Source organism: Catharus ustulatus, chromosome 3 (assembly GCF_009819885.2).
Source record: "Catharus ustulatus isolate bCatUst1 chromosome 3, bCatUst1.pri.v2, whole genome shotgun sequence".
Lineage (NCBI taxonomy): Eukaryota > Metazoa > Chordata > Aves > Passeriformes > Turdidae > Catharus > Catharus ustulatus.
This window is the reverse complement of record NC_046223.1, coordinates 68,411,688-68,426,161: the sequence shown is the minus strand read 5'-3', so window position 1 is coordinate 68,426,161 and position 14,474 is coordinate 68,411,688. Positions and strand designations below refer to the sequence as shown.

The 14,474-nt window shown below is 38.9% G+C and overlaps 1 protein-coding gene across 1 annotated transcript in view; it reads right to left on the bottom strand.

Moving 5' to 3' along the window:
- Positions 1-1,675: 1,675 nt before the first annotated feature.
- The window catches only part of ROS1 (ROS proto-oncogene 1, receptor tyrosine kinase), a 69,678-nt gene continuing 56,879 nt past the window's right edge, over positions 1,676-14,474 (bottom strand). Inside the window, 2 exon segments of the mRNA XM_033055545.1 lie at positions 1,676-1,836; positions 12,715-12,878. Coding sequence (XP_032911436.1) covers positions 1,691-1,836; positions 12,715-12,878 — 310 coding nt within the window. The 3' untranslated portion in view covers positions 1,676-1,690.

Sequence of the window (14,474 nt, the reverse complement as noted above, 5' to 3'; positions counted from 1 at the left end):
GTCCCTGTCACTGATGCTCACTAACCCAGTTTACACATGTTGGTTAGGCTGTTCCATTATTCTTTTCTAATGCAGACCTACACAAAACTGAATTGACTTGGGATATCACATCACAGGTGCTCGCGAGGCCTCTGGAGGGCATTGTCTTTACAAAATTTTGGGAGGCTTGAAGGTTTTTCCTGCTAAAGAAAAAGCTATCATATGGAGCACTGTTGTTCAAAACCTTTGTCTGTGGCTTGCTGACTGAGCAGTCTTCTTGACTTTAAGTGAAATTATGCACACAGAGCACATTCAAGTGTGGTGGCTACAGGATAGGGATCCTCCTGGTTTTTGGCCAGCACATGCCATAGGTTAGCAAATGTTAGTAATTTTTAAATTACTGAAATTGAAGGAATCACTATACAACCAATCAAGCAGCACTTGAAGAGGAAGGAAACATAATACAGTATTTATTTGTTTGTCCGTTGCTCACGGTCTGGTGAGCACAAAGAAGTGCTGTAATTGTATTTATTAGCAAATCTGTCTTTTAAACTGACTTGTAGATGAAGAAAATATTTATATAATGCTTGAAAGTGCTTTTTCAGGGACTTTGAAGAATCCTAATTCAAAATATCTCAATTTCTATTTCATTTAATAAAATGTTTAGACTCAAATTTTTTTTTCATCTGTGTTGAATCTCCATTTAAGAAACTTCTGAAGCTTGATTGCAGTGGAGCTACTTCTTATAAATGTATACATTGTGACATCAGATAGAACCTTTACTACTCTCCAGTGTGTTCCATTATCAAATATTTGCATAAAATTATAACATGTTTCTAGCTTCTTGAAAGATGTCAATGAAAAATTCTGTATAATTTGCAAACTACTGCTCATGATGAAAGGTTAGAAAAAGCTTATTACTGTCTTTTATTCAATAATTGTTTGTATAGAATTTTATTATATACTTTGAGTTGATCTCCAAACACACTAAGGAAGAGTACCTCCCTTCACCCATTCTGATAAAAAATTAATGAGGATGATGAATATTCAAAAAGTAAAGGAGAAGAAATGTAAGAAAACACGACTATCCAGACTCACAGATCGATTGCTGTGCAACTTAATATGCAAGATGATTGCAAACATTTGTTTAAATTAAGTAGGGAAACAGACCACCTGCAGCAGTGGACAACCTGGTCACCCTTCCTCAACTGCTTTCTGACTTGGAGTCTGGTATTTATGTTGGGTTTTTTTCATTTTGTAAAATCCTGTTTGTGCATGGTGAAGCCAGACTTCAACAGTTTAGTTTTATTCATGAACGAGCTGGTCTGTTTTTTAAAGCAGCATACCAGTATTCCCTTTTTAGAAGGGCTGCCTTGTGCCCGAGGTATATGTGATTGCATAACCTTAATCAATACCTCAGTAAAATCCCTTACCGTCTGATACATGGGTTTTTTTGTTTTAAATTATCTCCTGTGAAGCACCCAAACCACAAAATATAGAAAATCAAAGGCTGTGTAATCCCTGTTTTATCCTCATACACACCACTCCGCACCTTATTATGTTTTCTGGTAGTTTTATTAAAGAGTTGCTTTTTTTTTTTATTTTCAGACATCTCTGTAAGTATGATGACATGCAGAATATTTTCCTTGACTTATGTCTTCTTTGAAGAGATTTTTCTCTTCTTCACTCTCTTAAACAGCAGTAACCAGACTTAACTAATTTCAGCAGAATTGATGCTTTCTTCATCTGGTTTGCCTTCTTTGACTAGTACCAAATAATTTAAGCCCTCTTGATTCCTTGTTTCCATTAGTGTTGCTGAAAGAATGCTGTCTGAATCTGCACATGGGATATCATTATCTGCATTAAAAGAAAAAAAATAATGAGAAAAGAAAACAAAATGGGAAAATGTAAAAAAAAATTTTAAAAAAATTAAAATAAAAGAAAATACAACAGCCCAGTAATATACATGTAGTATTAGAAAGCAAACATAATCAGACAGCTGAACGATGATTCAAATTTATTTCCTGCTATTGTCTCTGTGGACCAGATAAATCACTTGGGAAAAGTTGCATATCAGTGTTCATACCTCCAGAGGCAGCAATATCATCATGAATATATAACTTGCTTCTTTTCCTTGTGAAGAAGCATAAAGCTGAAGTGATTTTAATCTGAACCTTTGTGGTAATCCTGCTAGAGTTCCTGTGACATTGGCAGTTTTGTATCTGTAAAATCATTATATACCATTTCTCTAGAGGACTAGTCTAGACTTCTGTCTCTCTAGTATTCTGCCCTTCTAGAGGTTTAAACTTCGCAATCCACTGTGTTTTTCACATTTTTAAAAACTTTCCATTTTTCTATAATTTGATGCAGTTCATATATACATAGTTGCTTGAAATTTATTGTAGGGATATAAATTTTTTAAAATACAAAAATTGTTAACTAAACACTCAAGTTACAAACACTAGTACTTTTTCATTTATTTTTGTAATATGTACCTTCTTTTATTACACTTCCTCCTTATTTTACTTCATAACTGAAAAATTAATCATATGACATTCAGGGTTATCTGTTCAAAGGAATCACAAGCATTGTGCTATTCCACCAGCCAATGCACAATTTATTATGTCACTATAATCACACATCTCCCCAAGCTATAAAGTCGGAAATTTATTCCACATGCTAGAGTCCATTTGCATAGGAAATATTATCAGGAAAAGTCTGAAAGAGAATTTTGATTTTAGAAACCTGTTAGCAAGATGGGGTATGGGACACAGAGCAAACTGTGGTCACATACCACAGTGACTGACAGCAATGAGGAATCATTTGATACTCACTTTGTCAGTTCAGGGCTATTATGGCCATATTTAGTAATTCAGCTCCAACCAAGCCTTTATCAACCAATTCAGCTCTTCTTTGTTGTTGTTTCTTTGTTTAATTTAATGGCAACCTTCAGGGACAAGTTGCTTTGGAAAAGGCACAGGGGCAAATGCTGTGGGGACGTTTGCAGCAAACTCTTAAGAGGGAAACCTTAAAATAAGGACCCAAGTAAAACTGGGTATTTACAGGCCAGACATATGCCGGCTGACCTGCCTAAGTATAGAACACTAGAGGAGCATTCAGATTTGTTTCCTGTATAAGTATCTGGAACTGATGAGGTGATGTTTACACAAATGTGAGTATGAGGTCACTGAGATATTTTTACCAGATATATAGATACATTACTAATTCTTTCCCCAACAGGTCTGAAGAACTACAGAATATATAAAATTTTATAATCCTTTTTCAGCTTATGCACCACTGTGTTTCTCATTACAGAAAAAAAGAGCTGAAAAATCAAACACATTGCCTTGGTTTTACTTTTTGAGCTGTGGGAATGCAAAAAGGAAGAAATACTATTTTTGCAGAATATTCTCGTCATATCCAATGATGGAGGAAGAATATAATATTGATGACCTTTCTCCTATGACATGACATGTGTAAGATACATTGCCACTTTCGCTGTGACATTTTTGACTGTATGTGTCCTTTTCTTCACTGTTGAGTCATCTCTTAGTGTGGTGTTCAGCGCTGGTGAAAGCTTAGCACCATTCTGCTGTACAAGGCAAAGCTACACAAAGATCTCAAGTTATATAGTACAATGCTTGACTGTTATGTATGTCAGCAAAGCAAGTAAATAATTTTTGCTCATTTACTTTGAGCAGAAGAATGGATGGAGACAGAAAATACTAAAAAATGAGCAATTAAAGGAAAAATTCATGATACGTTGTGAAATTCCTCTAGAAATGTCCTCTTCTAGAGGACTAGAAGCACCACCAGCACCCTGGGAAGCCGTAAGTCAATTCAGAGAATTCTGAATAATCTTTGGAAGGCCCTCCCAAAAAATGTTAAGAAATTGAGGGAAGGTAGAGAGAAACTGGAGTGGAGAAGCAGGTCGGTGTATTTATGAGATATCATTATTTTCTTTTCAGTTTTAACATCGCTAAAATTAGTTGATTGATGTACAGTCATGCTGGGTTATACGTGAGTAAATGCAGGATAAACCATGTGATGTGATCCCCTCAGATTTCACAAGCAAAGCTGGGCTGAGTCAACAAAACACCCCAAGAGGCGACGTCCAAGGAGCACCTTCATGAAATCTGAAGTCATACTGGAGAGTCGGCTCTACAGGCTTAAATTCTGAGGAGTCGTCTACACTGTGAACTGCTGCACAGTGTAGAGTTACCCACGTTTGCTCTAAACAGCCTACCTCAGGGCACTAGGGCAGGCTTGCTGTGGCAGTCCAGAGCTTTGTACAGGCTGAGGAATAGCCCATACCCTGCTGAGAAGCAGGATCCCACTGAGCTCTGTGCTGTCCCAAGCAGAATGTTTCCCACAGCTAAAACAGCAAGGTCAAAGCTCAGCATTGCACGGACACATCTCAGGTCCTAAATGCATGTGGCTTTGACCTTGCTGGACACTTTTTGTAGTAGAGCTGTGCTTAAAGCTTAAAGCTTGTGCTTAGAACTTGTGCATAAAGCACATCTGAGCCAAACTGCAGGTAAATTAATTACAGCACCTCTCTCCGGGGATAGGTAGAAGCTTACTCTAGAGAGCCCCAGAGTAATTGACAAAAGAAACAATGATCCCCTGACTCATACTAATGAGGAATAGAATTTGCTTGCTTAGCCTCCTCTGAGAAGACCAGCCCTGACTTGATAAAATCGGTGCTTTCCCCTTCTCAATCGCAGCATCTCAGTCGGCTGCTTCCTGTCGCAGGGCAGCCATAGCAGTGGATCTTGCCTCAGGATCAGAGAGTGCCTTTCCTTGCTTGCTGGGTAAACTCTGGGGGCTCACAACATGTTCTGAAGTCCTGCCTGGAAGGGTGCAAATTTTTGTGATGTCTTGATAAGCAGATGAGGGGGTTTTGGTGTTTGAATTCAAGAAGGTGACAACACTTAAGAAGAGAAAGAATGTCGGTAGAAAAGCTGATTGGTTGAGACTGAATAAACGATCTAGAGATGCTGATCTTATATTACAGTTATTTCAGGGCCAGACCCTCAGCTAGCACAAATTAATGAAGTTCCATTGAAACCAGTGAGGTGCCACCAATTTACACCAGCTGAGTAGCCAGCCTGAGACGTTACTAATTCTGTATGATGCTTAGCACCTTCGGTATGGTAAGGTATTTAGAAGTCCAGCCACATTTGCTGTTTCTCAGTAATACCCTCCTCTTCTTCTCTGTCCTTTGTCACTTCTACACAATGTATGTGGCTAAGTAAAAGACTGGCTGAGTTACTGGCATGGATGAAACATATACCCCCCAGTGAACACATTCGAGAGAAACACCTGATGTCATATCTTTGTTAAGGGTGAAAAAGGTGGCTATTGAACCTTGACTTCTTTACCTCAGCCACGTTGGTTAGCTCAAGGAGACAGCTCCTGTGTAGAATTTTCCTGCTACCTGATGGCCACCTGGAGCTGGAGGGGCTGTGTTTCAGTTTCTGCACATAGCCAGTAAGAATATAAATAGAACAAATATATATCCGTTTTAATACTCCACTCTGTATTATGTATCAGTGGAGATATATCTGTGTTTCCTGCCTAATGAAGCATATGATCTTGCATGGTTTGAGGGTGACTCACTGAGCTTTGCTATTCTGCCAGACACTAAAGGTGCTAAAAGTGAGAATTTCGTTCACCCCACATTTCTCCTGCATTAATCTTCTTGAAGCAGTGTCTTTTTATTTTATAGAGAACTGTGCACTGAAATCTCTGTATGTAAGAGTTGCTGTCCTAGCAATTACAGATATAAATCTGTTTCTTGCCTAGTTTGTTAAAATTTATAAATAAATGCACGAAAAAAACCCAGTTTCACATTTGTTGCAATGCAGTAAGGCTGTACAAATAGGAAAGCACTCCCTTTCTCCAAGTTAAAATACAGGATTCAGTTTACCAAGCTTTAACCACCAAGGTCTTACATGTCCAATTTAAGCTCCTTGTTTAGGCTGTCTTTACAGTCAACAGAGAAAGGAGGAATTAAATCACTTTGTGGAGATGCTTAGTCCACATCCTTGCCTTTACATATTAACATCCCCTGAATACGTCTACAAGTCTCTGGTGACTGTCAAACAGCCTAGACACCCAGTGTAAATGCTGTTTTTATGTTTTAGGTGCCTATATCTATCCACATCTGTCTACATAAATGTCAGCTCTTACAGTCTTATACCAATCTGATTTTTTCCTTCAGTCTACTGCAAAGTGTTGGCATAACTTCACTTGCAGCATCATATGGCCCATGTGCACTCTCTGGAATCAAACATCATTTGTCTGGAGTACAAATAAGAAATGATTACACCACCAAGTTCCCCCTTGCTTGCAGTGTTGTCTCCTTTGGAAGCAGCCTTTTTTCTGACCTCTGCAGGCTTTGGGTCAGCCACTCACTAAGCTAAGTGGGGAAGAGGATTACTGAATTTCAGAAAAATACAAAGGAGACTAGATACAATGTTCTAAAAATGTCTTATCAACACATCTGCTTTAGAGAAGCTTCCGTTTGCCCAAGTGATTACATTCAGAGAGGTGCATGGAGTAGCTTTTAAAAGGTGATTTGGTTTAGGAAAATAAACTGATGAGTCTTGCATGGGGAACACAAAACAGGTACTCAGCCAGTACAGATTGCAAGCATATAATTAATGATGAAGTCACTGATTCTAGTGTTAATATAAAGTCCTCTCAGTGCAAAATTTTGCACAGAGATTTTTAAAAAATACAAATGACAGTTGTAGCAAGTACCTGAACAGCTGAAGAAATAAATACATTTTGGAAAGAAAAATGGAAAAACCGAACATTGCTAATATTACAAATTCTAACTCCTGTATCTTCCCACATTTTTCAAGCAATATCTCCAGTTTAGGAATTTAAAAATCATGGTTTTGAGGCCAAATATATTTCCTTTCAGTCTTTGGTCTTTTATCCTGGATTTTCTCCAACTGCCTGGCATTTCCTCTTGGCAGAGGAGCCTCCTTTTCTGAGCAATTAGACATCTTTTCCATATAGGTCCAAAAGGCATTGTGAGGAGCAGCCCTGGTAAGAATAGTCCTTCTAGGTCATAAAGGCAAAAAGTCTCTCCAGCTGCTGAATGCCCAGTTGTCTGATGTCAGGAAAGACGTTTGCCAAATCAAACAGGTGTTTCCATCTGTAAAGGGGCACTCACAGGACCCGAAAAGCCATCATGCTGTCTTATATGTGCAAATGTAAAAACTGATGTCTGAAAATAGATGGTCCAGTTATTTTTACAGCAATGCAGGGCGTCCTTCTGGCCTGCTGCACTTCTTGGAACTGAAGGAAGAACAGACTATCTCTCAGCAATGAATGGGAACTCTGGCAAGAGCGCCCGTGCTCAGTAAATTCCCATTGAATTCAAAACCCACTGGTGTCTCAGTCCTCCAGTGCTGCCCTCACTCAAATAAATATTGTTACTGCTACTTTAAGCCCACAGTCAATGCCTTGGGAAAGCCTGTCCAAGCAAGAAGTAAAAACTCTAAACTGGTAGACCCTGGTCCTGAGTTTTCTTCCCTCCCTTCCAATGCAGCAGTGCCAGCAAGTGCAGGTATTGTTCAGGTGTGTTTATTGACACTTTATGCCTACTTTAGGAGGGTAACTCAATAACACAGCACATGCCCCTTTTGCCATGCCCATGCTATCCTGTTAGCATGCTGTCCACTAGCAGACTGTCTGTATTGGTTTACCCACACTTGCCATCTCTGTGTCATTCTGCACTGGCATTAAGGTTATTGAGAAAATCTAATGGTTTTTCAGCTCTCCCACCTACAAAAATCCCTGACGACGTGTATGGACCTGCTGGAAGTGTGGCTACCTCTGGGTAGGTAGGACTCAACAGAAACTGGAAGATGTATGATTCCCTGTAAGGCTAAGTATCTTAGCTATTTTGAGGCATGTAATTTCACTTTGCTTGACATTTCTCTCTTTCTTTTGGAACTAGGTCACCTGGTGAGAGCAAGCATTTCTTGGCTGGAGGCTCATGACTGGAGTTTCATTACACACAAAGGCCAAGGACCGTGTAGCATTTTTGGAAAATGTTGTTGAGGACAATCCATCATGGAACAGATTTTTGGATTATTTGTTTTGGCTGTCATCTTTCTACTACTGCTATGAACACAAGAAATACCACACTTAGTCCAAGCTAGAAATGAATACAAATTTTAAAAATCACTAACTTCTTATACAATGTGTTAAAAACTACAGTCTGAGCCATATTCCATGCCCCAAACTGTTTTCTACAGGGTCATAGAGGAGCACAGAATTTAGTCTGGAAACTCAAGTAGAACCTGAACGACCCTTTCTTGCTTAAATCAATCTCACTTCTGGAGTCCACATCTTACTGAATTCCACTGCATGAGATTTACATGGCGGGCAGAAAAACTGTCAAACTAATTCAAGGCTGGAGAGCTACAGAAAATTGACATGCATGTGCTCTTGATCAGAAAATCCAGTAACAGTAAGACATCACGAGGACTCTAGAGCTTCAGCCAAGTAAACATCATAACATTTTCATGGGCTTAAGACTGTGGTTAGGGAAAGAGGGAGGTGAATTATACGTATACAGGAAAATAAGTATAGCATTATAGAGACATGTAACGAGCTGTTAAGTGTTTATTTTAAAACAGATTGAAATGAAAAGATGATATATAGGTAAATAAAATTCAAGCTACCCTGTTTCCTGAAAGGTATTTCCTATACGAGAATCACCAAATGAACCTGAGGAGAAGTTAAGAAGGACTTTTGAGAACTGAGACATGAAAACATTGAATGGAAGCATGAAAACAGTTTGTCTTCTGCTCTCAATGCAGATCCAGCAATGCATCTGTAGCAAAAGTAGTTGGGCACAACCTATGGAAAGGGAAGAATGAGGGGAACCCAGAAGAGGGAGCATCACAGCCGGTGGGGAAAGGTCCAAGGCTCAGGAAGAAAGTGTGCCAAGTAGAAGTTCTGATGGATAAGCTCTCCCTACACTGAATTGCCCTGCTTGCCACAGTGGACCAGATTTTACCAACCAAGTTACTATAAACAGGTTTAATGGAGTCCGACTTTAGAAGTGGCCCCTTTCAATAGATTCTCTGACTAACACATACATTATGGAGTACTGCTATTATTGAGACCACCCTTAAAGGCCATTATACTACCATATTTTCTGCACTAAACTGATTTTTTACAAATTTTTATCCTTCAAATTGACACTTTTCATGGAAGCCTCAATCCATGTTTTCCTTTGCAAGTTGGTAATTTCTAAGAATGTAACTTTTGTTCCTGGCAAATAAACAAAACAATAGCTTTTTCTCTGTGACCTCTGCTGTGTGGCAGAACCTGAAATTTTGGCAAAATAATGTTTCTTACATTAAGAAGGTGTATTTGTTATCCTAGTGAAAGTAATTATTTGCTTAGATTGAGCAAGTTGACAGCTGAAGAAAGATCAGGCTTATGACACATTGTAAACAGAGCCTGCACTGAAACCAAAACTCTTCTATGTTACATCTGTGCCAGGCCTATTCCACTACAAACAGAGTAATCAATATTCCAATCCCTTTCCCCAGCTCCAAGCAGCAGAAAGGTATGTTTCTCTAGAAATTTCAGCCCTGCTAAAGATTTTGACAGATATTGATGTAATGCCACAAGAACTTCTTAACTCCATTAGTTTCCATGTGTCTTGCCTGTGGAGTTAGGGAACACAGAGATGTCTAAGCTAGGAAACCAAACTAGCTCAGGATTGGGTGCAAGCAATTGAATCAGTACAGCCCTGTGTCCAGTGGATGTTGTGCTCCTGTGACCATCTTAAAATTAAACATCTAGTCTGAGATACTATAGCTGAGATGTTGTATTTTGGACATGTTATCCTGAGTAATGTGTTTATGGGAACTTTGCTTGAGCAGGGATGGTCCCTTCCAGTCTCACTGACCCTGTGACTCTCTGTGAACCAAATTAAATACGGCAAGTCACCTGGATGCCATCCATCATCAGTGAAGAGTAACGCAAAAGGTGAACCCTTTCCTGCTATGACACATGCCCAAAAACCAGGAGCTGTCACTTTCTGCTTCTGACTACAGAGCTACCTAGAAGAGTATGCTATATGAGATTCCTAGCCTGTAGACAGCTGCATGTAGGTGAGATAAAGTCCATCCAAAATGTAAGGCCTATTAGCTTGGGCAAAGTGCCCAATTACAGTAATTTCACTATTATGAGCCGCACCTGAGTATAAGCCGCACTTCCTGGTGTCAGCAACTTTTTGTTCTTTGTCCATATATAAGCCACACCTGATTATAAGCTGCACTTCCGGGTGTTGACAACTGTCTTGGGTTAGAGTACAGAGTGTGATAAAAGGTATCTATTCTATCACCATCTGTTGAGGGTGGGGACAGTGATCCTTATCTCAACAGCAGATATTCTGCTAATGGGCCATCCACTGAAACCAGGCAGGGCATTGTTCTTTATCTTTTCACAACCCATCCTTCCTCCAGCGAGTCATTTTCTGCTAATGGCCAATTGAGTCCCACTGTGGGACTGATAAAATTACTTCATCCCATTGGAAGTTGCTCCAGCCAGGGGGAAGAGCCCAACATTTCTTACCAAGATAAAAAGAGAGGTTTTGGGACACTAAGGGAGCCCCTTTTCCCACTGGACTCCAGAGCAAAACTGGATTTCTCCACATCACCACTGGACCTCCGGAGGGAAACTGCACCTTGTACAGGAGCACTGCTCCAACTGAGTCACATCTGTCACTGCAAGGGGACTGCAACCACCATTTAATGGGATTGCTACCGACACCCTGCCTGACAGGGTGTCAGGTTGTACTCTGACTTTGTCAGAGTTTGGAGTTTGTTTCTTCGTAGTACTGTATTTCTATTTTAATTTCCCTAGTAACCATATTTTTGCCTGAAAGTCCCTTGATTTCAAAATTATAATAATTTGGAAAGAGGGGGTTTACATTCTCCATTTCAAAGAGAAGCTCCTACCTTTCTCAGCAGACACCTGTCCTCCAAACTAAAACAGTAGCTTTTTGTTTTTTCTCCACATATAAGCCGCACTTGATTATAAGCCGCACTTTGGGTTTGGACCAAAATTTTAGTCAAAATGGTGCGGCTTGTAATCGTGAAATTACTGTAATTGGCTCTAGTCCTTTCCTAATGCTAATGCCAGGCATACATTTGTGCCAGACTAAGTATCTCTTTCCTGAATGTAGTTACTGAGATCTAAGATACCCTTAGAGAAACTAAAAAATTACACCATATGCAAATTGGCTTTCCTTACAGCATAAGGGTTAAAATAAGCTGTTAAAAAAAGCATGAAATGATAGATTATCTGTGCTGGTCCCTTCATGTCTTTATTAAGTTTTTAGTCTTATAATGTAAACATGCCATGAACAGGCTGGAATTGACATAAAGAGAAACCACAATGGAAATAAACTGACATTTAAAAAGCGTCACCAAATTATAAAGATTAACAAATTATCAAACTAAGCGACAATTGGACAATGCCAGTGAATTGCATATAGGAAGTATCCTGAAGAAGAATGTCTACATAGTTGGGTAATTGTGTACGGTGTCATTCCTGGGATGGATCAGGAGGTTTTCAGGAAAACATGAAGTACTGAAATATCAAAACTGTTTGTGAATCAGGGTCAGTTCTTAGTTCAGTAACAATTTGTGATGGGGGAAAAAAACCCCACAAAAAATCACCACCAAAATTAAGCCTTTAAATATTTTAGAAACAGTCAGGTTTGTTTTTTCTAGAATGGAAAGTAGTTATTTTATTATTCAATATTTTTCATTATAAAACCATAGCATGCAAACACGTTAAATGAAAAATTAATCTCTGAAACAAAAGTGAAATATTTCAACTGGTAAAAACTTCTTTGTAGAATTCAGATCATATTGTTTACTAATATCGTTCACTTTTTCTCAATGTTTAGTTAGTCAGGAATTATTGCAGGATGTGAATAGATTGCTGCTCTGGCCCAGCCAGGATATTAATTTTTATATTTAGATGGTTTACATCCCAGTTGCACAGACAGCTTCAAATCTAGCATTACCTTTTTTCTTAATTCCTGCCTTCACAACCTTGATAATGCTGCTATATAGTTGAGCTTTGTTGTGTCCCATATTTTAAGCATGTGTTCCCTAATAACACTTAGTTTATTCACTCCTAGCGTGCAGAGCATAGGCAAGACCTGAATCGATCAGGTTTGGGCTTGGATAAAGGCTACCTGACTAGGGTGCCTAAATCATGCTTCACTTTGAGGTGGCTGCTGAGTCAGTACTGCCAGAGGAATTGCCTAATGGCCACATGCCCATGAAGAGGGTGTAGATATCTTTGAAATTGGGACAGATTTCCACACAGAAGCCTTCTAAGGCTCTCCTGTCTTGTAATGATCTTAGGCATCTATTTTAGCGGAACAGGGTTGTGAACTACCAAGAATTTAGATGCAAATTGAATGTCTCTGTGAGTCAGGCTTAATTACAACCTCATTTGGGCCTTTCTGCTTGGTAATCTTGCACATCCTTTACCTAATTCTTGGTATCTCTCAGGCACATAATGAATCACACTAGTTCAGTATGATAGAGGTAAATCTTTGATGTTTCCATTGAACAGCCAGAGAATTTGAGGCAGTGACAAATGCAATGGAAAGCAGTTTGCTTACAGGAATGTTCTTGCTAACAAGAATAGTGGGTGCTGGTCTGGACTCACCTTCAAAAGCTTCATTGATGACTCCAGTGCATGCCTCTTTGTCTTCAAGGCAGTGGATGAAGGACAGTGGAGAGTGTCTTATCTCTTGCAGTTTGTCATGAATATAAGAGAAAGTAGGTCTGTTGTGAGGTTCTTGGGACCAGCATCTTGTCATTAAATCACGTCTGGAAAAAAAATTAAATACAAACAAAAATGATAATATAATCATTCATCTCAATACTTATCATTAAACATCTGAGAAGCAAGTTTGGCCTGAAAACTTTCTGTATGGTACAAAAATTATTATCAGCTGTTGAGGCAATGAAAAACAAAGATCTAGTTTAAGTCATGAATAATTAATGTGAAATATTTTAATTTTTCAAAGATGGGTATTTTTGAGATTGGAAGCAAATATAACATTAAAAAAACACATCTGCCATGAACATCTACTCTCACTGAAGAAGTCAGGAATGTTTTCTAAGAAAGCATACAAGGAGGAATTTCTCTCACTTAAAAGAAACAAACAAAAAAAAAAGGAAATATAAAATCAGAAAAGAACCTGAAATTTTCAACTTATTTAATCCTCCTTCAACTCAAACTATCTCACATTCACGAGAAGTTCAAGTCAAACCCTCCAGCACAGGGAGAGTTAATTTCAACTTCTGCATCCAGACCAAAACAAATACAAATAAATTTTCCAAAGGCAAAAATGGCATAAATTTCCTCTGGCTGCAGGGATTTCAGCCCATATTGTGCAACACTATTGCTACCATTTAGTGGAAAATTTACCTCCTATTTGTCTAAATAATAGGGTTGGTTTTTATTCCTTGCTCAAGGTTATGCTACACAAAACCAAATCCTACAAAAGCCAGGGAGAGACAGGCTGAAAACCAAAACACAGCCCACACCTGGACATGCTAAGTGTTGGGAGAGGAAAGAGGTCTTAGAGTCTCAAAACCAGAGAGCAGCCAGTGAAAGGCTGGTTCAGGAAGATGCATCTGGAATGTGGAGCATTTACCTCTAAGCCTTAAGTTCAAACCCTCCCCTGACAAACATCTACCCAGACCTGCTGCTATGTGATACCAGGCGTTAATCTGTTATGTGAAATGAATTGGCTTGCTCAGATCCTTGCTTATCCGTCTTAAAAACATGACTGCTGTCCTTCACCACAACTTAGCATCTTAAAAAGCCCTTAGTGACAGCTGGGAGATATCACCTGACTTCTGATTTTTCAATTATATTTTTCATTAAAATATTAGTGTCAAGTGAGAATGTGAGCAGAAAAATTGTTTCAAAACCACTTTTCATCAACCTGTACTCTTGTGGTTTTCAAGCTGAACAGAGTAATTCTATTTTTTTTCAAAAGGATTTGTTTTAAGAATCTAAAAAGTGGTAGTAGTTTCCTAACACTGTGAATTACTTCATCTGCTTACTTTCAGGTGTACTGCTTATTGATGACACTGCAAATATATAAGGAAAAGGACTGAACAGGACTCAAAATAAGGTTAAATAAATGGTTTTCCTTCTGCTGCCAGTAAAATGTCTTTCATGCTGAATTCCAGCCTTGAATGCTAGAAGCCAAACAATCTTCTTTCTGGTCATGCTTGTTGGTAGGATATCCAGGCAAAAACCATGAGTTCAGATACTGTGCTTCATCAGGTTTGCACTTGGGGTCTCACAAGCAGAGCCTTGTTGAAGAAACAGCCAGCCACAGACCAAGAAAGAAACAGGAAATAATACATAAGTCATAGACTCATAGAATGTTTTTTGGGCTGGGAGGG